Raw genomic sequence first — 21,902 nt, forward strand, 5'->3', positions numbered from 1 at the left:
GGTTCAAAGAACTCCAAGGACACAGCTGCATTGGGACATATGTGATACATGCTTCTTCTTAAGACATTAAGAAGGGTTAAAACTACAGAAAGATGAAAGATGGAAAGTTGTAAAGTTCAGATGGCACACAAAGGAGTGACGGCTTACTCGATTTGTTTTTGAGTCAGGGTCTTTGTTGTTCAGGCTTCCTGCCTCAGTCTCCCAAGTGCTGACTTAACTTGTTTTCTTATCCTGGCTAAATTGTTACTGTTTTTGTGGCCCTGACCCAGGACAAGAGATTCAAAATCAGTTCTTTTCCTTTCTTAACTAGATTTTTGTCTAGGAAGGGCAATCATTAAAAGAGGAAAGATTATCACTAAAATCAATTCTCATAATCATCTCAGAGGCTGGTACAAAAAAAATATTCATTGGTGAAATGGAGAAACAAGTATTACATAACTTCAGTTCTCAATCTGGAACACATCTCTAATTGCTGTAGCTTCCTATTAATAACACTTTGATGCTCTACCAGGATATATCCAGGACGTCTAGGGTGCTGTTCTAAAGTCACAGGGTAAATGTTGCTGACAAAACTAAGTGTTCTCAGTGGAGCTTGAGTAGTAATTCCTCAGCTAAGCATGTTGCAAAAATAGGGTTAGAGATGGAAAGCATGCTTAATCTGATAATCACTGACAGAAAATGTCGGTAATTTCTCTGGAAGAACAAGCCCAATTACTCATAATGTGCCATACTGAGTAGTGCTAAAAAGAAAAGACACAGTGCATTAATTTAGGGCTGACACAACATCACACATCCACATTGTCTTGCTGATCTCCCCCCACTTGTTTCCCACAAAGTAATGAAATTATAATAGCTAATGGCACCTTCTTACGCAGTAGCATAATGGGAGGTGTAACCTGGGTTTTGGAGTCAGATCTAGGTTAGAATTCTGGTAGTATCTACTATACAGCTAAGAACACTAATTTCATCATAACGTTCTGCTTTAATGCTCATGAAAGCTGGACATAGGTTCTGGTGAACTTTTATTTATTTTTTTTGGGTCCGGTCGTGGGTCCTGAACTCTGGGCCTGGGCGCTGTCCCTCAGCTCTTCAGCTCAAGGCTAGCGCTCTACCACTTGAGCCACAGCACCACTTCCGGCTTTTTTCTTATGTGGTGCTGAGGAATCAAACCCAGGGCCTCATGCATGCAAGGCAAGCGCTCTACCACTGAGCCACCTTCCCAGCCCCTCTGGCGAACTTTTAAACAAGAAATACAGAACAAACTGATCATATTCCTGATAATCATCTAGTTGCTGGTCCAATGATAGTCTTGATAGATGCCTACTGTATTGCAGAAAGCCCTTTGTTTCTCAGCATTTACTCAGCCATAACCAGGGTTCACAAGAACCCTGGAGAAGTCTCAGGAAATTGAAGTTAGCCTAGAATTCTTCATATGCTGCTTACCTTCTCCTGGACGTCCTCATGGCATTGTCCTCTCTTAACACTTCAGTGTGTTTGCTCTTTAGCTTTTTTCTTTATTTTTTTTCCAGAGTTGTGGACTAAACTCTGCCTTGAACTTGCTAGGCAAGTGCTCTTCCCCTGAGTTAAATCCCCAACTCCACTATCATATTTTTTGTTTTTGTGTCTCTCAACGTGCCTGAACTTTGGGTCTGGGCGCTGTCACTCAGCTCTTCAGCTCAAGGCTAGCGCTCTACCATTTGAGCCACAGTGCCACTTCTGGCTTTTTCTGCTTATGTTGTACTGAAGAATTGAACCCAGGGCCTCATGCATGCAAGGCAAGCACTCTACCACTGAGCTACCTTCCCAGCCTCATCCACTATATTTTTATGTTAGCCACTTTTTAACATGCATTTATATGCTGTTAATAAAGATTTTTTTTTTGTTAAAATTACGTGCATTTCAGGTTTCATACAAAAAGAACTGGGTCAAGACCATGTTTCTTCAACTATATTCAACTTTGTATCCTTTTTTGGTTTGTTTGGTCAGTTGTGGGGCTTAAACTCAGGCCCTGGGTGCTTCCCTGAGCCTCTTTGTGCTCAAGGCTAGAGCTCTACCACTTGAGCCACACCACTTTCGGTTTTTGAGTGGTTTATTGGAGATAAGAGCCTCACAGAAACTTTTCTGCTCCGACTGTCTTTGAATCTCGATCTCCTGAGTAGTATTTCAGGCATAAGACACCAGCGTCCAGCTCAACCTTGTATTCTTAAAAAAAAAAAAAAAGTGTGAAACTTCCAGGTTACAGTCTCCATTTCTGGATAGTTTTATTACTTAGGCTAAAGGCCATTGTAACTCAATAAATGAATTGAACAAAATTGGTGGTATTCAAAAAACCTGCATACATGAACATCCTAAGACTGGAAAAATAAACCTTACATGTGTTTATGTTTTTGTGTTGATTCTGGGGCCTTAACTTAGTGCCTGGGCACTGTCCCTGAGTTTTTCTGCTCAAGGCCAGTGCTCTACCACTTGAGCCACAGCTCCACTTCCCACTTTTTGGTGGTTAATTAGAGATAAGCATCTCATAAACCTTCCTGCCTGGGCTGGCTTCAAACTGCAACCCTTACATTTCAGCCTCCTGAGTAGCTAGGATTACAGTCATGAGTCATCAGCACCCGGCTCATTATGCTTTATTTTGGTACCATCTCTCTGGTTGTTGGTATAAATTTTAACAGCCTTTTCTGTGTTCTGAAATTAATAAGCATTATTGAAAAAAATGAAGCCTGGCTGGAGTAGAAACATCCATAGCCAGATTCAAGCCCTTTCTACAGAAACCTTTCTACTTTAGTGGGTATGTTTACCCCCCAGCACTTAAGGAAGAAAGGTCTAATGTCACTATATGGGGGTTGAAATAAGTGCCAAAGGAAAAGCAGTTTCCACCACCTCCAAGGAGGAGGAGCTGTTGCTCTTCAGAAAGGAGGATGCTGGTATGGTTGTGTAACATTAATGGCCATGGCACGCATGTTGTGTCAATCTGATACTCAGAGCTCAGTCCTGTAGTCAAATCTATAACAGTCACGCCAGGAACTGAGGAAGAGTGAATCCAGACTCCTCCAACCAGTAGAAGCTTTCCATTGAGTACATGAGCGGTGTGGGAATACCTTGGAGTAATGGGAGGCTGGATATCTAGTGATTCCCAGAGGAATCCAGCAGAGACTGGCTTCAGAAAGAGTACAGAGTTCAACGGCTCCTCAGAAGCCCCAAGACCTCCAGCAATAAGGGCTCCCCCCTGCCAACTGCAGGCACTGTGGGAATGCCGACCTTCAGGTACTTCCCCCTCCACCGAGATCCAGACCCAACTCATTGTCCTTTCGTGGAGGAAATGCCAGTCACTCAGTACGGGTTCCACCACACCCCGTCCCCCATACACAAACAAATATTCCTGATTCTGATAGGATACTTCTGTTGTTGAGTGCCTCCAACGTGATAAGATTGAATCTCCTTCCAAGTCGACCTTTGTTACTGCCACCTTCAGGTCCTCGGGGTTATGGCCCTCCCTTCCGCATAGATGAAGCTGGAGAACCCCCAAGGCTGGATTTACGGGAGACAGTCTCCCTCCCAGAACCAGAATCTGGGTATCAGAAAGATGTGTCATGGTGTGATAAAGGCGTCCATCCCACCGGGCTTCGGTCCCACCACTGCATACTTGGCTGTCTTTCCAATCAAAGCCACAGTGTCTGGAGAGCAAGTGGAACTTGCTCACTCGGCAGTGCCGACCATCCTGTTCTCCAAACCCTCCCGCGCTGAGAATAACGCCGGGGCTCACCAGGACGGAGGCATGGCCGTATCGCTTAAGGCGTGAGCCCTGGCTGTCACTAGTGACGACTCTGGCGGGGAAGACCCCGGCCGGTGAAGCAGGATCGACTCGTGAAAACGCCCCTGACGGGGGAAACACCAGAGTTTGGGGCGGGGTGTCTCCCGTGGAAGCTGCCAAGACGAAATAGTGGGAGCATTTCAGATGCCACTCTTCGAACTCATCGAAGGGCTCGAGCTTTTCCACCCGCCGGCGTTCTTCCGCAGGGAGAAAGCGGCGATAGAATTCATTCATGTCCACGGCACTGCAGGCCGTCCAGCCGGCTTGAAGGAAGCGGCGGCGCTGGGCCTCCACGTCGGGAAAGCGGTCCAGGCCGTGCAGCGGGGAGTTCAGCCGCCGGAAATGCTGCAGCATGACCTGCCCGAAGGCGTCCCGGGGCTCCATTTGCTCGTAGACCACGAAAAGAGCGCGCGGGAAACGCTGGGCGGCCCAGGCGATGAGGTCCGCGGCGCGATCCGGCTCCAGGTAGGTCAGCACCGCCTCGGCCAGGAGCAGAGTGGGCGAGGCGGGGTCCAGGCCCGCGGCCGCCAGGGCCCCCTGCAACCGCTGGAGCTGCCGCAGGTCCAGGCCCAGGATGCGGTAGTCCGTGCCCTCCAAGCACAGCGCGGACGACGGGTCCCCGGTCCGGAAGGGCCCGGTGAACGCGCACAGAGCCGGCGTGTCACCGATCCTCTCCGCCTTGCGCCGCGCCACCTCCGGGAAATCCACCTCCCACACGGAAGCCCGGGCCAGCAGGCCCGCCGACTTGAGGCGGAAGTACAGCGAGTCGGAGCCGGCGCCCAGGGACAGGATCTGAGCGGGAGGCGCGGCGGGGAGCGCGCACGCACGGCTCAGGAAGGCGCGCACGCAGTGGCGCACGGCGCGCGCGCGCACGTAGTAGCCCCGGTGGATGAGCGGCGCGCGGCGCGCGGCGCCCGGAACCAGCAGCCCGGCGAAGGCGTCCTCCACGTACCCGCGCGCGGCCAGGGAGCTCTTGCTCAGGGCGCTGCTGTCGTTGGTGCTCTGCACAGCTCCCGTTCGACGCTCGCGATTGCGCGGGCCCATGGCCCAGGAGAGACTTGGGAGCGGCAGCCGTCGCTGGGGTGAACGGCCCACCACCGTACGGAAGACTCAGGCCAGCGCCACGGCACCAACTTCCGCTCGCATGGTGCGTCAGTTCCGGGATCGGCCCCTTTAGCCAATCAGGATCGAGGAGGGTGTGGCCTGTACGAAAATTCAACTGCGGTTGACCCTAGATTCCCGGGAGCTGCCGGCTGCGTTCCGCGGTTTGTCGGCGTCACTTTCCAACAAACCTTCCAGTCGGAGGGCGAAATTCCCCTCCTATGTAATTGTCCTCCTATGTAGGAAGAGGTGAGTCTGGGAAGTGACGCCTGACTTCCTTAGGCAGGGCTGGGTAAGACCAGAGAAGGGTCAGCACCTTAGTGGACGTTCCTAGGAATGGATGCTAGCAGTAGTTGCTGATTAATTCAGCTGCTCTCCTCGTTGCAAAAGAGAACCCGTTTACATCGAGAAGCAAATCAGGCCAAGTGGAAAGGGAAGAAACTGACCTTCACAGTATTTACAGTAATTTCCCCCCCCCCCCCCATAGATCCATACCAGCGATTCCTCGGAGGGCCAGCCCTGGGTTAGGTTGACTGTGAGTTAACCCACTCACTCTCAACTGTACCGTGAAACTCTCCTCCACTCCCCAAATCCTCATTCTAAAGTAGTAGCGAGTCTGTTCTCAGAAGGTGGTCGTAGAAGAGGCGTGCCTTGAACGTTTGAATAGGGCTGGGAAGATGGCTCAGTGGTAGAGCGCTTGCCTTGCATGCCTGAGGCCCTGGGTTCCATTCCTCAGCACCACATAAGCAAAAAGAAAAAAAGCCAGAAGTGGCGCTGTGGCTCAAGTGGTAGAGCACTAACCTTGAGCTGGACAGTGCCCAGGCCCTACGACCGGACCAAAAAAAAAAAAAAAAAAGCAGGACGTTTGGATATTTATTTTTCCTCATTTGTAATACTGTATATTAGTTGTGCAAAGGGGTTTTACTGTGATATTTCCATACTTGTATATAATGTACTTGATCAAATTTATTCCCCATTACTTTTTTTTAATCCTCTTGTCCCCTCTTTATTCAACAGTTTTCATGATTTCATTACTCTGTTTTCATACATGCTTAAAGTGTACTTGAGTTATATTCACCCCATCTCTCTGTCCTTTTACCATCCCCTCTCCCATTTGTTTCCACCCTCAAACGTTCTTCAGGTTTATAAGCAGCCTTTTGTAAAATTCTTGTACACAGCAGTCTTTTTCATAATAGAGCAAAATCTGAGGCAACTAAGATGTGAATCAATAGGAGTAGCTAACTAAGCCTTCTTTTAAAAGCAGCAGCAGCTCAGGTTCAAGTTTTAAATAACCATTAAGTTTCTTCTTTTTTGTTGTTGTTGTTGGTCGTGTGGCTTGAACTCTGGGCCTCTCAAGGGGAGCTCTCTACCGCTTGAGCCACAGCGCCACTTCCGGTTTTCTAGTGGTTTATTAGAGATAAGAGTCTCACGGACTTTCCTGCCTGGGCTGGCTTTGAACCCTGATCCTTGGATCTCAGCCTCTTGAGTAGCCAGTATTATAGGCATGAGCCACCGGCTCCCCGCTAACCATTAAGTTTCTAAACTGGTTACCTAAGAATCTTAGGTTCCTAATAACTTGGGTGTGTCTGTGGGGAGGTAATGATTAGTAAATAGTATCTCTTCCAGAGATATTTAGAAAATGTATAATTCTCCAAATTGGATCTCTGGCTGATATAGAGAAGGAAGTCAATTTGACTGTAGCACATTGTTGTTAAGACAATAAGTTTGGGAGGCTGGGAATGTAGCCTAGTGATAGAGTGCTTCCCTAGCATGCATAAGCCCTGGGTTCGATTCCTCGGTACCACATTAACAGAAAAAGCCAGAAGTGGAGCTGTGGCTCAAGTAGTAGAGCTCTTGCCTTGAGCTGAAGTGCTCAGGGACAGCACCCAGGCCCAGAGTTGAAGCCCCTCAATCGACCAAAAAAAAAAAGAAAAAAGAAAGAAAGAAAGAAAGAAAGGTAAATTTTGGAGTCTAGCAATTTGCATACTGGAGTTAAAAACAGAAACACCTTGGTATTAGGGTGCCAGTGGCTCACTCCTATAATCCTAGCTACTTGGGAGGCTGAGATCAGGAGGATTGAGGTTTGAGGTCAACCTGGGCACACTTGTAAGACTTGCTTCTCAATAGCTAGTTGAGGTGGTGGTATATACCTGTCATTCTAGCTATGAGGGATCCAGAGTATCGAGCCTCCAGACCAGCCCACAAAGAAGAGTGCTCCAGATTCCATCTTGAGAGAATAAAATGGGTTTGGTAACATGCACTTGTCATCCTAACTACAGTAGAAAGTGAAAAAATAAGAGAACCGGACTCCAGACACAGGCCAGAACAGGAAGCCAGACCCTATCTTAACAATTAGACAGTGCTAAAAAGGACTAGAGGCATGACTGGCAAGCCTGAGGCCCTAAGTTCAAACCCCAGTACCACACACACACACTTGAATCAGAGTGATTTATTTTTAGTATTCAAGCACTCATTAATGATTTTAAGGAGAGCAGTTTGGCACAGTGAGGGCTGAATTCAGTTTTTCAGTGGATGAGAGACAACTTAATGTACGCATCTAGTCTAAATTTTGCTTTCAAGGAACTCATGTCAAAAGGAAGAGAGAAGCCAGGTGCCAGTGGCTCATGCCTGTAATCCTAGCTACTAAGGAGGCTGACATCTGAGGATCTCGGTTCAAAGCCAGCCTAGGCAGGAAAGTCCATGAGACTCTTATTTCTAATTAACCACCAGAAAACTGGAAGTGGCGCTGTGGCTCAAGTGGTAGAGTGCTTGCCTTGAGCTGAAGAGCTCAGGGACAGTGCCCAAGTCCAGAGTTCAAGTTTCAAGAAAAAAAAAAAAAGTAGAGAGAGATGGTGCAATAGCTAAAATAGACTTTCAGAGGAGTTTTTTAATTTGTTTTTTAGTTAGAAGATAATGAAGACTTTCAGAGAAGTTTTTTGTTTTGTTTTTTAGAAGAAAGTACATTCTGCACTTGCATTTTGTTCTCTGAGGGAAATCACCTAGTGGAGAGAGAAAGACCTAAAGGATCAGAAAAACAATGATAGCTTACTAGTGGAGTAGCAGCTTGAAATAGGTAGACGTGAGATGCTGAGCATTTGAGTAATTCCAGGGTTTAACTTTGTGTGTATGTGGGTTGGTGGGTGTGACAGTCCTGGAGCTTGAACTCAGGGACTGGTCTCTATTCCTGAGCTTCTTTTCTCAAAAAGTACTTTAGTGGAATAAGAGTCTCACAGACTTTTCCTGCCCAGGCTAGCTTCAAACTGCAATCCTTAGCCAGGCATTGGTGGCTCACGCCTGTAATTCTAGCTACTCAGGAGGCTGAAATCTGAGGATCCTGGTTTAAAGCCAGCCTGGGCAGGAAAGTCCGGGAGTCTCTGATCTCTAATAAAAACCACCAGAAAAACTGGAAGTGGTCCTGTGGCTCAAGTGGTAGAGCACTCACCTTGAACTGAAGAGCTGAGCTACAGCACCCAGGCCCAGAGTTCAAGCCCCAGGACCGACCAAAAAAAAAAAAAAAAACCCTACAATCCTCAGATCTCAGCCTCCTAAGTATCAAGGATTACACATGTGAGCCACCAGCATCGGGCTCCAATACAACTCTTACTATCTTGAAGCATTTCCCTGTTTCCTTCTTCTTGTTTTCTAATAATTTCCCAACTGTAAACACTCTTAATTTGGGGTTTTTTCTTTTTTTTTTTTTTTTTTTTTTTGGCCGTGGGGCTTGAACTATGGCCTGGGCGCTGTCCCTCAGCTCTTCAGCTCAAGGCAAGCGCTCTACCACTTGAGCTACAGCGCCACTTCCGGTTTTCTGGTGGTTTATTGGAGATAGGAGTCTCACGGTCTCTCCTGCCGGGGCTGGCTTTGAACCGCGATCCTCAGATCTCAGCCTCCTGAGTAGCTAGGATTACAGGCGAGAGCCACCAGCGCCCGGCTGGGGTTTTTTCTTTTAGTGAGTATGTATACAGTCTTGTTTCTTTAGATGTTTGTAGCTGAAAATATTCACATTTACTGAAACAGGTGAAATTCAGCCAGCTGTGTGGAAGAAATCTGAAGGAAATCCAGGACCTCAGAATTAACTGACTGAAATACGCTACACGGGTCAAACCAAGAATAACAGTGGGAAAGGGTCTTTTATTTTCTGCAAAAAATCACAATGGAGGCAGAAGAACAGCAGCCATGGAAAACAGACTTTTACTTGGAATTGCCCAAAGTGGTAAGATATAGATTTATTTATGTATTGGTCATGGGGCTTGAACTCAGGGCCTGGACACTGTCTCTGAACTCTTTTGCTGAAGGCTAGCATTCTACCACTTAGAGCCACAGTGGCACTTCCAGTTTTCTGGTGGTTAATTGGAGATAAGATTCTCACAGACTTTCTTGCTTGGGCTGGCTTCTAACCGTGATTCTCAGACCTCAGCCTCCCAAGTAGCTAGGATTACAGGGGTGAGCCACCAGCACATGGTTCAACTACAGAGTTCTTTTTTTTTTTAATTTAATTTTATTTTATTTGTGAACATACTGTACAGAGGGGTTACAATTACATGGGCAGGATAATGCATACATTTCTTACCAAGCATTGCAGCCTCCTCCTTTGGTTTACCCTTCACATCCCTTCCCAGCCTCCCCCCTCCCCCCCAATCCCAATCCTTCTCCTTCCCCCCTCCCCTCCCCTCCCCCTCCCCCCCCCCCCCCCCCCCCCCCCCCCCCCCGCACAACTACAGAGTTCTTAAGTGGTTGCTAATTATGACTTACATCGTTTCTATTCACAAAAGGAATTTTTTTTTTTTTTTTGTCAGTCATGGGGCTTGAACTCTGGGCCTGGGCACTGTCTCTCAGCTCTTCAGCTCCAGGCTAGTGCTCTACCACTTGAGCCACAATGCCATTTCCAGTTCTCTGAGTAGTTTATTGGAGATAAGAGTCTCACAGCCTTTCCTTCCTGGGCTGGCTTTGAACCGTGATCCTCAGTCAGATCTCAGCCTCCTGAGTAGCTAGGATTACAGGCGTGAGACACCAGCACCCGGCTAGGAAATAAATTTTATAGGTAGAATTTGTAAACATTAGAAGTTATATGGCTAAACCTAATTGACAATTTGCCTCTACGAACTACAAACATCCAATACCTGTTACAATGCTATATATCCAGTGGATACTTGGTAACTCTACTGATTTTGTTTTCTTCCTGTAGGAACTTCATGCCCACTTGAATGGATCCATTAGTTCTAATACCATGAAGAAATTAATAGCCAAGAAGCCAAATCTTAAAATCTGTGATCACATGACTATGATTGACAAGGGAAAAAAAAGAACCTTAGAAGAGTGAGTGTGGGGTGGTTGTAGAAATAATGACTTCTTCATCTATAAGTATTTTGAGATAGTAATAATTTAATGCATAAGAATTCAGATGTTTTTGTAGTTAAAAACAACAATAACAAAGTGTGCTGTGTACCAGTGTCTCACACCTATAATCCTAGCTACTCAGGAGACTGAGATCAGGGGATCATGGTTCAAAGCCAGCCCAGGCAGGAAAGCCTGTGAAACTTTTGTCTCCAAATAACTTCCCCAAAAAGCTGGAAGTGGAGCTGTGGATCAAGTAGTAGAGCACTAGCCTTGAGCAAAAGAGCTCCAGGCCCAGCAAATTAAAGAACAAAGAAGTGTGAGCATCTCACATGGAGAATATAGCAACATAAAATTTTTCCAACTGTCAAACCGTTGTAAATTATTCATGCCATTTGTGAGGTTAGGATGTTCTTTAGACCTAAAAATGTTTCCCTGTTTGCTGATACTGGCAGCAAGAGCCAAGGAAATGGCAACCAGCCAGGTACCAATGGCTTAGGCCTGGAAATCCTAGCTACTCGGAGGCTGAGAACTGAAGATCAAGGTTCAAAGCCAATCCAGCAGACAACTTCATAAGACTCTTATCTCCAATTAACCTGTGAAATACCAGACTGGTGTCATAACTCAAGTGGCAACACATCAAGGGGGAGCAAAAAAGCCCAAGAGAGTTTAAGGCCTTGAATTCAAGTCCAGATACACCTACAAAAAACAAACATAATAACAAGTAGCTGGATGTAATATTTTGAGACTGTAATCCTAGCTATTTGAAACACAGAGATTGGGGATTATGGTTCAAGGCTAGCCCAGGCATAAGTTCCCAAGACTTCATGTCAGTTAATGGATTGGCACAGTGGTGTTTGCCTGTCATCCCAAGCCATGGCAAAGCACAATTGCTGGATGCAGTGGCATGCACTTGTCATACCAGTGAAAAAGGGAAGCACAAATAGGAAGATCACAGTCCAGGTCAGCCGGAGCATAAAACAATAATCAGTGCAAAAAGAGACTAGTGGGGGCAGGAAGCTCAGTGGTAGAGTGCTGGGGCCCCGGGTTCGATTCCTCAGCACCACATGCATGAGGCCCTGGGTTCAATTCCTCAGCACCACATAAGCAGAAAAGCTGCAAGTGGTGCTATGGTTCATGTGATAGAGCGCTAGCCTTGAGCTGAAGAGCTGAGGGACAGTGCCCAGGCCCAGAGTTCAGGTCCCCTAACAGACAAAAAAAGAAAAAAAAAAGACTAGTAGAGTGACTTAGGCAAGAATTCAAACTCCAGTACAACCAAAATACAACAAGAAAGAATAATGCCTATTATTTCATGCTTAAAAATATATAAGTAACATTTTATTTTCAGTCATTTGATTATCTTTCCAAGTCATAGTGATTTTTTTAAAAAACTATTATGTAGTTCTTTATAAATATACACATATATGTACAGTTCACCTAAAATCTATTAATTCAGCTCAGGGGAGTGAGAACATCTCACTGAATGAGAAATGTTTGATGATTAGAATTTCTTAAAACCTTTCATTCGCGTTGCAGATGTTTCCAGATGTTTCACGTCATTCATCAGCTTGCCACTAGCACTGAAGATATCCTAATGGTGAGACATGAAGGAATTTCTAGAATGGTTTAAGAATTATGAAGTCATATGTGCCTTTCTGATCTTATATATAACCTTTTGTTTTCACCAAGAGGGTGATGAAAAAATATTTTCTTTTTCAATGCCAGTTCTTCAAAACCAGTGTAAGACATTGGCCTAAGAGCTTATAATATAAAAGCCAGTGGGAGTGAGTTATGATTCAGATTACTTGTAAATGAAGGGGCTCTGAGGGATCATGTTCCAGGCACTATACTTAGCACTACTTCCTGAAATAAGTTTTTGTTTGTTTGTTTGTTTCCTCTTTGGTGTTACTGAGAGACAGTGCCCAGGCCCAGAGTTCAAGCCCCATGACCGACCAAAAAAAAAAAAAAAGAGGCTACATCGTCTCTTATGTGGGCCTCATCTTTCATCTTTCCAGGCTGGATCTTTACCACTGCCCACAACTGAACAGACCCATGGAATCAACCTACCCTACCCCACCTCACTTAAGACTAATATGGATGTTTGAGAGTAGGCAGCTGGTAGAAGCAAGGGTTTGAAGTAGCAGTCCCTTCTAGAGACTGGACTGATCACATCTGCTATCCAGGGCCCTTTATTTCTGGGTGGTTAGGTACATATGAAACCAAATGATCAAAGGCTGCAGGCCAGCATGAGCACAAAAGGAGGGGTTATCTAGGCCACAGTGGGGCCTATGGAGTCATTCCTAACCTGTATCTTAGAACCTTTCCCAGTGGCTAACATCTGTGTCTACCAGGTTTAGCCCTTTCTGTTCCATGCATAGGTACTGAGGACAACTCTTCTGGTGCTTTCCTTTCTTAGGCTCTAGAGTGAGACTATCTACTTCAATTTTTCCTCCAAATAAGAGTACATCGCAATTAGGTTTCTGATGGGAAAGTATATGGGATCTGGAACTAAAAAGTGACAGAACAGTTGTTTTGCCACTTTCTGTGTTCGACATTAAAACAAATTACATTGAACTGCTTTTCTGAGGAGGAGGCACTGGGAACGGAATCCAGGGCTCTGTGCTGGCAAAGCAATGCCCTCTGCCACTGGGCTATACTCCCAGCCGTGGAACAATAGAACACTTATTAGGGTACATACAGTGGTGCATGCTTATAACCCCAAACTAGGGAAGCAGAGATCGAGAAGATCATAGTTTGAGGCCAGCTTCAAAGCAAACAACAAGAAAAGGTAGCAACAAGTCATATTTGTTGGCATATGCTTGTCATTCCAGGTATGTGAGAGTAAAAGTAGAAGGATCCAGGTCTAGCAGATTAGTCAAAGCAGATTAAGATTAGGGCCAGATGAAGGGTCCCTAGGGCCGTCTGTCCAAGCCTCCTCAGCCTGGTTTTAGGATTGGTCATAGAAAAGGAAAACACACCTTCATTCATTGTTGGATTGAACTCTGGGCCTGAGCACTGTCCCTCAGCTCTTCAACTCAAGGCTAATGCTCTACCACTTGAGCCACAGTGCCACTTCCGGCTTTTTCTGCTTATGTGGTACTGAGGAATCGAACTCAGGGCCTCATGCATGCAAGGCAAGCACTACTACTGAGCCACCTTCCCAGCCCTGTGTATACATTTCTTTTTTTTTTTTTGGGTGGGGGGGGGGGTCCGGTCGTGGGACCTGAACTCTAGGCCTGGGCGCTGTGTCCCTCAGCTCTTCAGCTCAAGGCTAGCGCTCTACCACTTGAGCCACAGTGCCACTTCGGTTTTTTTCTTTTTGCTTAGGTGGTGCTGAGGAATTGAACCCAGGGCCTCATGCATGCAAGGCAAGCGCTCTACCACTGAGCCACGTTCCCAGCCCTATGTATACATTTCTTAACACTGTGCGCACATCGATGGCTCCCACTGGTGTTGTCTTGTTTCTGTTTCATCACTCTGCTATTATGAACACATTCAATAAATGACATTAATCTGTACACTTGGTACTTGACTGGAACTCTAACATTGTCAATATCGTGTACATTATCAGATCACAAAGGATGTCATTAAAGAATTTGCAGACGATGGTGTCAAGTACCTGGAACTGAGGAGCACACCCAGAGAAGAAAACACTACTGGTAGGCTTTAATTACTTCCTAATAGATATACTATCCCTTTTCCTATGTGCTTTGGTCATTCACAAAAATTTACTTTCCAGTTGTGCTTACTTTGTGTCAACAAAAAAATCTTGTCATATACATTAATAATAGACATTATTCTGTGTGTGTTGTGTATTTGTGTTCATGAGAGAGAGATTGGTGCTACAGATTCAAACCCAGCCCTTGCATGTGCTAGGCAGCATTATACTCCTAAGCTATGCCTGTCTTCCCAGTGACATAAATATCAATGGGGAAATTATTTATTTTTATTATTATTTTTTTTTGGGGGGGGTCCGGTCGTGAGGCCTGAACTCTGGGCCTGGGCGCTGTCCCTCAGCTCTTCAGCTCAAGGCTAGCACCCTATCACTTAAGCCACAGCACCACGTGTGGCTTTTTCTGTTTATGTGGTGCTGAGGAATCGAACCCAGGTCCTCATGCATGCAAGGCAAGCACTCTACCACTGAGCTACCTACTCAGCCCCCTTGATTATTTTTCTTTTTTAAGAATTCTTTTTTCTTTTTTGTGTCCAGTCGTGGGGCCTGAACTCTGGGCCTGGGCGCTGTCCCTCAGCTCTTCAGCTCAAGGCTGGTGCTCTACCACTTGAGCCACAGTGCCACTTCCAGCTTTTTTCGTTTTGCTTATGTGGTGCTGAGGAATCGAACCCAGGGCCTCAGGCATGCAAGGCAAGCGCTCTACCACTGAGCCACCTTCCCAACCCTCATTCTCCCATCTTTAACCATGCCAGTCACAGCAGACCGAATGTAACTGCTCATGTAGGAATAGCAAAGGTGAAGGATCTAAGAGTTGATGGTCTCTTTACATATGCTTCCTATGTGTTCTTTCCAGGGATGACTAAAAAGACTTACGTGGAATCCATACTTGAAGGTATAAAACAGTCCAAACAAGAAAACTTAGACATTGATGTTAGGTAAGAAGGTCATACCTCAGTAGTTACCATTAAAAACTAGAATGCAAAATTTTACTATTTTGATCATAGGGGTAGTGGACTTCTAAAAATTAGCTGATTTCTGCTATAATCGATAAAAAATAGAATCAAGAACTCTAAAGCCTGTGATCCTAGCTACTCAGGAGGCTGAGATCTGAGGACTGCGGTTCAAAGGCAGCCAGGACAGGAAAGCCTGTGAGACTCTTATCTCCAATAAACCACCAGAAAACTGGAAGTGGTGCTGTGGCTCAAGTGGTAGAGCACTAACCCTGAGCTGAAGAAGAGTTCAGAGACAGACCGCTTTCTCATGCTGTGGGCTGGGCTGCTCTCTGTTTCTAAAACAGGCTGAGGCTGTCCTAGCTGAGCCCCATGTGCTGCCTGCCACCTGCCTTTCAAAGTCCTTGCACAGATGACAGTATTCACAGGGCTGCTTTGAGTATCTGAGTTCTGTCGAATCACAGCTAATAAATGAAGAATGAATTAGAATACTACTGATCTTGTAATCCTGTAATGAAATAAGGAATCTAGTTCTCCTGAAAGCATACCATCGCCTATTTATTCTTGCCAAAGCATTGAATCTGATGACCTAATTAGGCCTCTAGACGAGATGTCATTATCCATTTATAGGAACACAACAGAACACAAATGTGTTTACACAGAGATGGAATCAATGAAATCTAGACTCTGGGAATCTTAGTAGGACAAACAACTTGATTTTTTAAACAAATAAATGACCACAAAAGAGGTAGCGCAGGAATAAGGCTAAGGAATGAGTGGCTATAATAAAAGACTTAGGAGATATACTGACTGACTAGGCTGTGGCTTATGTTTAGATCCTGAATCAAACAAGTTAAAAAAATAAACATTGACTAGGTATTTGATGCTGTTTAGGAATTCATATCTGATCCTGCCTGACAAAGTCAGCCATGGCATCTCAGCCTAGGCTGTACCTCTCACCAAAATCCATGTCAGGTGTAGCCTGCCATGCTTCTCTAGCTACACTCGATTGTCTTTTCCACCTGCATCATTAGGAGTCTTGAGCTGTATTTTTCCTGTATTAAAAGGTATTTGATGGCAATTGACAGACGAGGTGGCCCTTTGGTAGCCAAGGAGACCGTTAAGCTTGCTGAAGAGTTCTTCCTTTCTACTGAGGATACAGTTCTTGGCCTTGACCTCAGTGGAGACCCTACTGTAAGTTACTTCTTTTAAGTAGCTGTTTCTCTCTTGAAGGTAGATTCAGACAGTGGGGTAAGGATTCACCTGGAGTAGCCCACGTTCTGCAGAGTACTCAACAGACACTGTGTGATTGAAGCCCTGTTTTGCCCTGGATGACCAGAACGTACAGAGCAGCTGCTATCAGGGTTCTGTGCAAGAACTATGTGACCATTTTTTTCCTTTCTTCAAAAGATTATGCACAGTGAATAATAATCTCTATGCATAGGAGAGAAGAAAATTCGTTACATACAATGGATTTTAGGGTGTTAGGAACTAATTATAGTATAGAAGCCCCAGGTAAGAATGTTTGGCCTGAATGAATGAACGAACTCAGTACTAGCACTTGAATCCAGGACATTGTAAGATGTTTAGCAACATCCCTGGCTTCTACCTACTAGATGCCAGTAGTATCCTCCCAGTGGGAAACCAAAAATGTCTTAGACATTAACAAATGTTCTTGAAGGGTCAAATCATTCCGGTTGGGAAATCACTAAGCATGAGTGTCCTAGGAAACTGGTTCTGATGGCTTGGCTGTGCCTTGACTCTTCTGCCCTTGTTCTCATCTACCCACTTATTTTCTTTAAGTAACCATGGAAGGTTCCCAAATCAAGTGAGTTTTCTGTAGCACTAGAAATACTATGTGGTGCCTGCCATACCCAGCTTAGCTGATGGCCTTCACCTGCACTAATACTGGAGTATTACTAATACTAATACTGCTCTTTGGCCAGCTTTCTATTCCCCTGAAGGTCCAGCACTTTGTAGGTGCTCCGTAAAGAAAATGTGCAAATGAATCCATCTGACATTATTTTTCCTGTCATTAATTTACTCCTTTTTTTTATTTGGGCAGAATATAATTCCTCAAATTGCCACACTTCTCATACATCCTCATTTTAACTTTTGTATTCAAGATAGGACAAGCAAAAGACTTCTTGGAACCTCTTTCAGAAGCTAAAAAATCAGGTCTGAAGCTGGCATTGCATCTTTCAGAGGTAAATAGTAATACCTTACATTGGAGAGGGTGGATTACAATAAAAATAGGACTAACTGTAAATAAACCAGCCTGGAAAAAGATGTTTAAAGAGAGAAACTAAAAATATTCTTAAATGTACATTAAAATAGTAAGGTATGGCTTGTTTTGGTTTCTAGTGTCACTGTTTAACATCTTTTGGCTTTTGGGAGTAGCTATTGACTCACATTCTAGCTTTGTCATTAAAAATAACTTCCTGACATATGGTTAGAGAAACTTCATCAATTTCCATCAGCCTTGCCGTTGGCAAGCTAACTCAGAAAACAACAGCAGCTCACCTCCCCCGTCTTTTATATATGGAAGGGTCCCAAATGCACTGCCAGTAAAGGAAGTAGCTCACCATCATTATGTAAAACTCAAAAAAAGATGCTCTTCATTGGCTCCTAGGGCCCTGCAGCATGAGCCCGGTAACCACCTGTGTGCAGAAAAACTGCCTTCTTAGGCACAGTCTAGTGAGGCAGAGAGCCTGCTGTACACCTCCCCCTATTACCGATAGATGTACTTTCTTCCTCAGAACTTTTATCTATTTGTTCCTTAAGTGCAGTAAATATTTATTCTACTTATTTCATAGCGTAATTATGTCTATTAAGTGGGGTGAGTGTAAAGGCTGAGTAACATTTTGACAAGGATTAAAAAAAAAATTAGAAATTCTCCCCAGTATTCATGTCTGTCAAGTGTATGAGCAGATTCAACAATTTTGTGGCAGAACTTAAAATCTAGAATCCACCTCTTTCCATAATCAAAAAGAACTCACACTCACAGGATGCCTGATCTGTGTGCAACAGAAGCCATTGGTTAGCATAGTAATAGGATGTGTTACGGTGATGAGTTATCTCTGGCCGTAAGACCCTCTCCTACTTCAGTCTGCTCCCCAGAATTAATACTGCTGTTTTTTTTTTTTTCTCTTAGAACTTCATGTAATACATAAGAATATACATACACAGAAAAGCACATGCACATACAGAGTTACAGGGGTTCATTTTTATTTTTGAAAATTAATTTATCTGAGCTTTATTTGTACTTAAGACTTTTTGTAAAGCCTTAAAAGAACTGCTGCACAAAATAAGGACTTAGTAAGTTTTTATTAATATTAAACCTAGAATATTTTGGGTAATGAATGAGAAGATACAAAAGGTGGAAGGGCTAGTGGTCTAGCTCAGTGGTAGAGCAGGTGCTTAGCAGGTGTGAGGCCCTGAGATCAATCACAGCAACAAGAACTAAATAACTAAAATTTAAAAAAGAAGAGAGCTGGTCAAGTTCAGCTTTCAAAAAGTATCTGCACTCACAACTCATAGGGACTGCATATCTGCTCTAGAACAAAAGACAGGTGCTTATAAGACTCACTGAAAGAAGTTACAAGGGGCTGGGAAGGTGGCTTAGTGGTAGACTGCTTGCCTAGCATGCATGAAGTCCTGGGTTCCATTCCTCAGCACCACGTACACAGAAAAAACTGGAAGTGGCCCTGTGGCTTAATTGGTAGAGTGGAGCACAGAGAGGCTCAAGGACAGTGCCCAGGCCCTGAGTTCAAGATCCAAGACCAGCAAAAAAAAAAAAAAGGAAGTTACAAATCCACTCTTCTCTTTTCTGAAGATTCCAAATCAAAAGAAGGAAACACAGATGTTCCTGGATCTGCTTCCTGACAGAATTGGGCACGGAACATTTCTGAACTCTTCCGAGGGAGGATCCCCGGAGCTGGTAGACTTAGTGAGGCAACACAAGATTCCACTGGGTAAGGTTCAGGATGACAGGTCTCCAGGGCAACCTTCTGACAGTACCATTTGAAAACCAAAAAGACAGTCATTGTAGAAGATGGACTTAACCTTGCCTAGAAGCAGCATGGATGGATGGTAGCTGGGATAAAGGTCTCCAGGCGTTTTCTTAAAGCCCTGAGAAAGGTCCAGGCTGCCCCTGCTCCATATGGCATGCTAACTCTCAAGCAAGGCCAGTTTTTATCTTAACTTCAGACTGGCCTTACCTTTAAGGGAACACTTTGTCACACTTCATACACTTTTCTGCTCCCCTCTTGTAATGATTTTCTGTACCACTTACCATGACTGGCTTATAACATTCCCCTTCCCTCTGTTTTGGGAAAAGCAACAGGGAAGCACATAGTTGCGAAGGGAATATCAATTCTTCGCTTAGGGTAGCGGCCACTGTAGTGTAGCACATACTTCCTGTGCAGCTGCATTAATGGAAGTACAGGTTTTCACACTCATAGGAAAGGTCAGTTTTATGCAATAAAACTTGCAAATCAGCATAGTTTGGGAAGGTTTCTTGTGAGATGTCTTGGTAAATACTGAGTGACTGACTTCACTTCCTTGTTTTTGATAAAAAGTCTTTTTCCTTTTCCCCCTCGTCTAGAACTCTGTTTGACCTCCAACATCAAAAGTCAGACAGTTCCATCTTATGGCCAGCATCACTTTGGATTTTGGTATAGCATTGCTCATCCTTCTGTGATCTGTGTAAGGAACTTTTGATGAAGTGTTTTGCTCTTTTTTAGTTGCTGCATTGAATTTGGTCAGACATTCCCTACCTAGCTCACTGCCTTGCCCTAGAAGAGAGGTTAGTAGAGATTGGGGTATGGGAGGGCTGCAAAAGGCAAGTAAAATCCTATTGTTTTACTATATAGAATTGGGTCCTGGACAGTATCTGTGCCTCGCATTTTATTTATTTATTTATCTATGAGGAGGGGGGGAGAGGGAGAGAGAGAGAGAGGACCAGCAGTTTATTGTATGAGATCCTGCTTTTTTTTTTTTTTTTGGCCAGTTGTGGGGCTTGAACTCTGGGCCTGGGCGCTGTCCCTCAGCTCTTCAGCTCAAGGCTAGCGCTCTACCACTTGAGCCCAGTGCCACTTTTGGCTTTTTTTGCTTATGTGGTGCTGAGGAATTGAACCCAGGGCCTCATGCATGAGAGGCAAGCACTCTACCACTGAGCCACCTTTCCAGCCCCTGCTTTCTTTAATATGAGGTGATCCTAGGCATGGATATCTTTTAAAAGCTCTGCGAGTGATTTTACCCTGCCGCCAGGGGTGAAACACTCTGGTTTTAAGTGTCAACAAGTCTCTTTAGTAATATATATACATAGATGTAATTGCAGACTGCTGAAAGAAGCATGGTATATAGAGAAAGGGACTCCAAACAAAAATGTTACGTTATTAATTAGTTGTACAAAGGAATTTTAACTCTTATCAGTTAGGTACAATGCTTCTTGATCAGTGTCACCCCTCAAAAATATTATTTTTTTGAAGTATTTCTGGGTTTATTTTAAAATGTTCTTTTTTTATATTGACAGACCGATGATAAGGGTGTTTTTGCAACATATCTTTCTCAAGAGTATCAGCTGGCAGCTGAGACATTTAATTTGACCCAGTCTCAGGTGTGGGATCTGTCTTATGAGTCCATCAACTACATCTTTGCTTCTGACAACACCAGATCTGATCTGAGGAACAAGTGGAATCGCCTGAAGCCCAAACTGATGGACTTCTGAGCTGTAATGAGGTGAAATACTCCTGAGTATATGTTGCGACAGAGATCCTCTTGCTACCCACTCAGTAAGCTGTCCACTGCTTCCTGGGAAGCATAGCAGCCAAGAATGTGGGCCTAGATGTCAGTACCTCACACATGTCTCAGCAAATACGCTACAGATGCCAGGCAGGCCCTGGAGTCTTAAACGTAGCTTCCCTCCATGTTGCTTACTGGAAGGAACTGGAGTTCCCCATTCCACCAGTGGTTGTTTTGTTTTACGTAGCAGTCCCTCTCCACTGATGATCATGAAACTTCAGGGAAGTCAAAGTAACTTCTTATCAAAAGAAGTGTTAGAATTACTAGTTTAAGGTAAAGGGAAACACAGATGGTTAACAAGACCTCTAATACTCCTAGCTTTTAATAATAGCTCTGTACTTTGTTGTACTTATTCCAGTCTCTCACTTCACTTGTTTTATTTCCCAAGATAACTGATGACAGGCCATACTGTATACTGGATCTGCATGGACATCTAGGAGTTAGGGTAACTAGTGACATGTAACACTGGCTGCTGGACACTGGTTTTGCTCTTCTCTCAAGGGTCTTTATCAGTACTTGAAAGGGATTAAAGTCATTGTTCCAGTTTAGAAATCAAAGGTGTGAGAGAATAAATGGCTAAGAGGTAAGAAAGATAGGACCCATTAGAACTTTCTTTAAAAAAAAAAACAAAAAACAATAATCTACTACTTTAGCTTTTTTTTTTTTTTTTTTTTTGTGGAAGCTGACAGGATTTATTCTCTAATTCCAAAAGATTCTTCTAGTAGTAGTAACAGCATGTTGGTTACTAGGGTTCTTTGAGTCTCCTCTGTACCCTCATCTTTATATGGTGGACTACTGGCACAAACTTCATAAACTCACACACATACACATCATGTTCTACTTGAGTTGAAGACCAGGGACAAGATTTAAAAATCTCTTCTGAATTTTTTTAAATAGCAAGGTACACTTAAATTGCTTTGCTGCTTAGATTGTATATTTTTCTTATCATTAAAAAAAAGTCTGATGACATTTCTAATTTCAGTTACTAAGAGGTTCCAATAAGCTCTGGATCTTTCTTTCAAGGAATAGGGTGAAGGAAAGCTCTTAGGTGTTTGAAGTTTGTAAACTTACATAGCCTTTATTATATTCTACTTCCATCCACTCACACAGATATTTCATAGTAAAAAAATTATGATTTACCTATAAAACGTGGATGTTTTATAGGCTCAAAATACTATAGAACAAAATTTAATGACATGGATAATATATCCAGTGAAAAATGTGGTTA

The 21,902-nt window shown here is 44.1% G+C and overlaps 2 protein-coding genes across 4 annotated transcripts; one reads left to right on the top strand and one right to left on the bottom strand.

Annotated features, from left to right (window-relative positions):
- Positions 1 to 2,746: 2,746 nt before the first annotated feature.
- Lcmt2 (leucine carboxyl methyltransferase 2) lies at positions 2,747 to 4,856 on the bottom strand. Its single transcript, XM_042687749.1, has one exon. It carries the CDS (start codon positions 4,853 to 4,855, stop codon positions 2,795 to 2,797), a length of 2,061 nt encoding a protein of 686 aa, XP_042543683.1. The 5' UTR covers position 4,856; the 3' UTR covers positions 2,747 to 2,794.
- Positions 4,857 to 4,875: 19 nt separating this feature from the next.
- Positions 4,876 to 21,659, top strand: Adal (adenosine deaminase like). Of its 3 annotated transcripts, none has more exons than XM_042687751.1 (11): positions 4,876 to 4,958; positions 8,930 to 9,125; positions 10,098 to 10,228; positions 11,783 to 11,843; positions 13,818 to 13,905; positions 14,773 to 14,854; positions 15,937 to 16,063; positions 16,996 to 17,076; positions 18,705 to 18,843; positions 19,476 to 19,576; positions 20,406 to 21,659. In XM_042687751.1, exons 2-11 carry the CDS (start codon positions 9,066 to 9,068, stop codon positions 20,598 to 20,600), a joined length of 1,065 nt encoding a protein of 354 aa, XP_042543685.1. In that variant the 5' UTR covers positions 4,876 to 4,958; positions 8,930 to 9,065; the 3' UTR covers positions 20,601 to 21,659. The 3 variants fall into 3 exon arrangements, with proteins under 3 accessions (XP_042543685.1, XP_042543684.1, XP_042543686.1); XM_042687750.1 differs by lacking the exon at positions 4,876 to 4,958 and adding an exon at positions 5,078 to 5,161; XM_042687752.1 differs by lacking the exons at positions 4,876 to 4,958; positions 8,930 to 9,125; positions 10,098 to 10,228; positions 13,818 to 13,905.
- The last annotated feature ends 243 nt before the right edge of the window (positions 21,660 to 21,902 follow it).

This window comes from Dipodomys spectabilis, unplaced genomic scaffold, assembly GCF_019054845.1.
Source record: "Dipodomys spectabilis isolate Male_0828 unplaced genomic scaffold, ASM1905484v1 ptg000108l, whole genome shotgun sequence".
NCBI lineage: Eukaryota > Metazoa > Chordata > Mammalia > Rodentia > Heteromyidae > Dipodomys > Dipodomys spectabilis.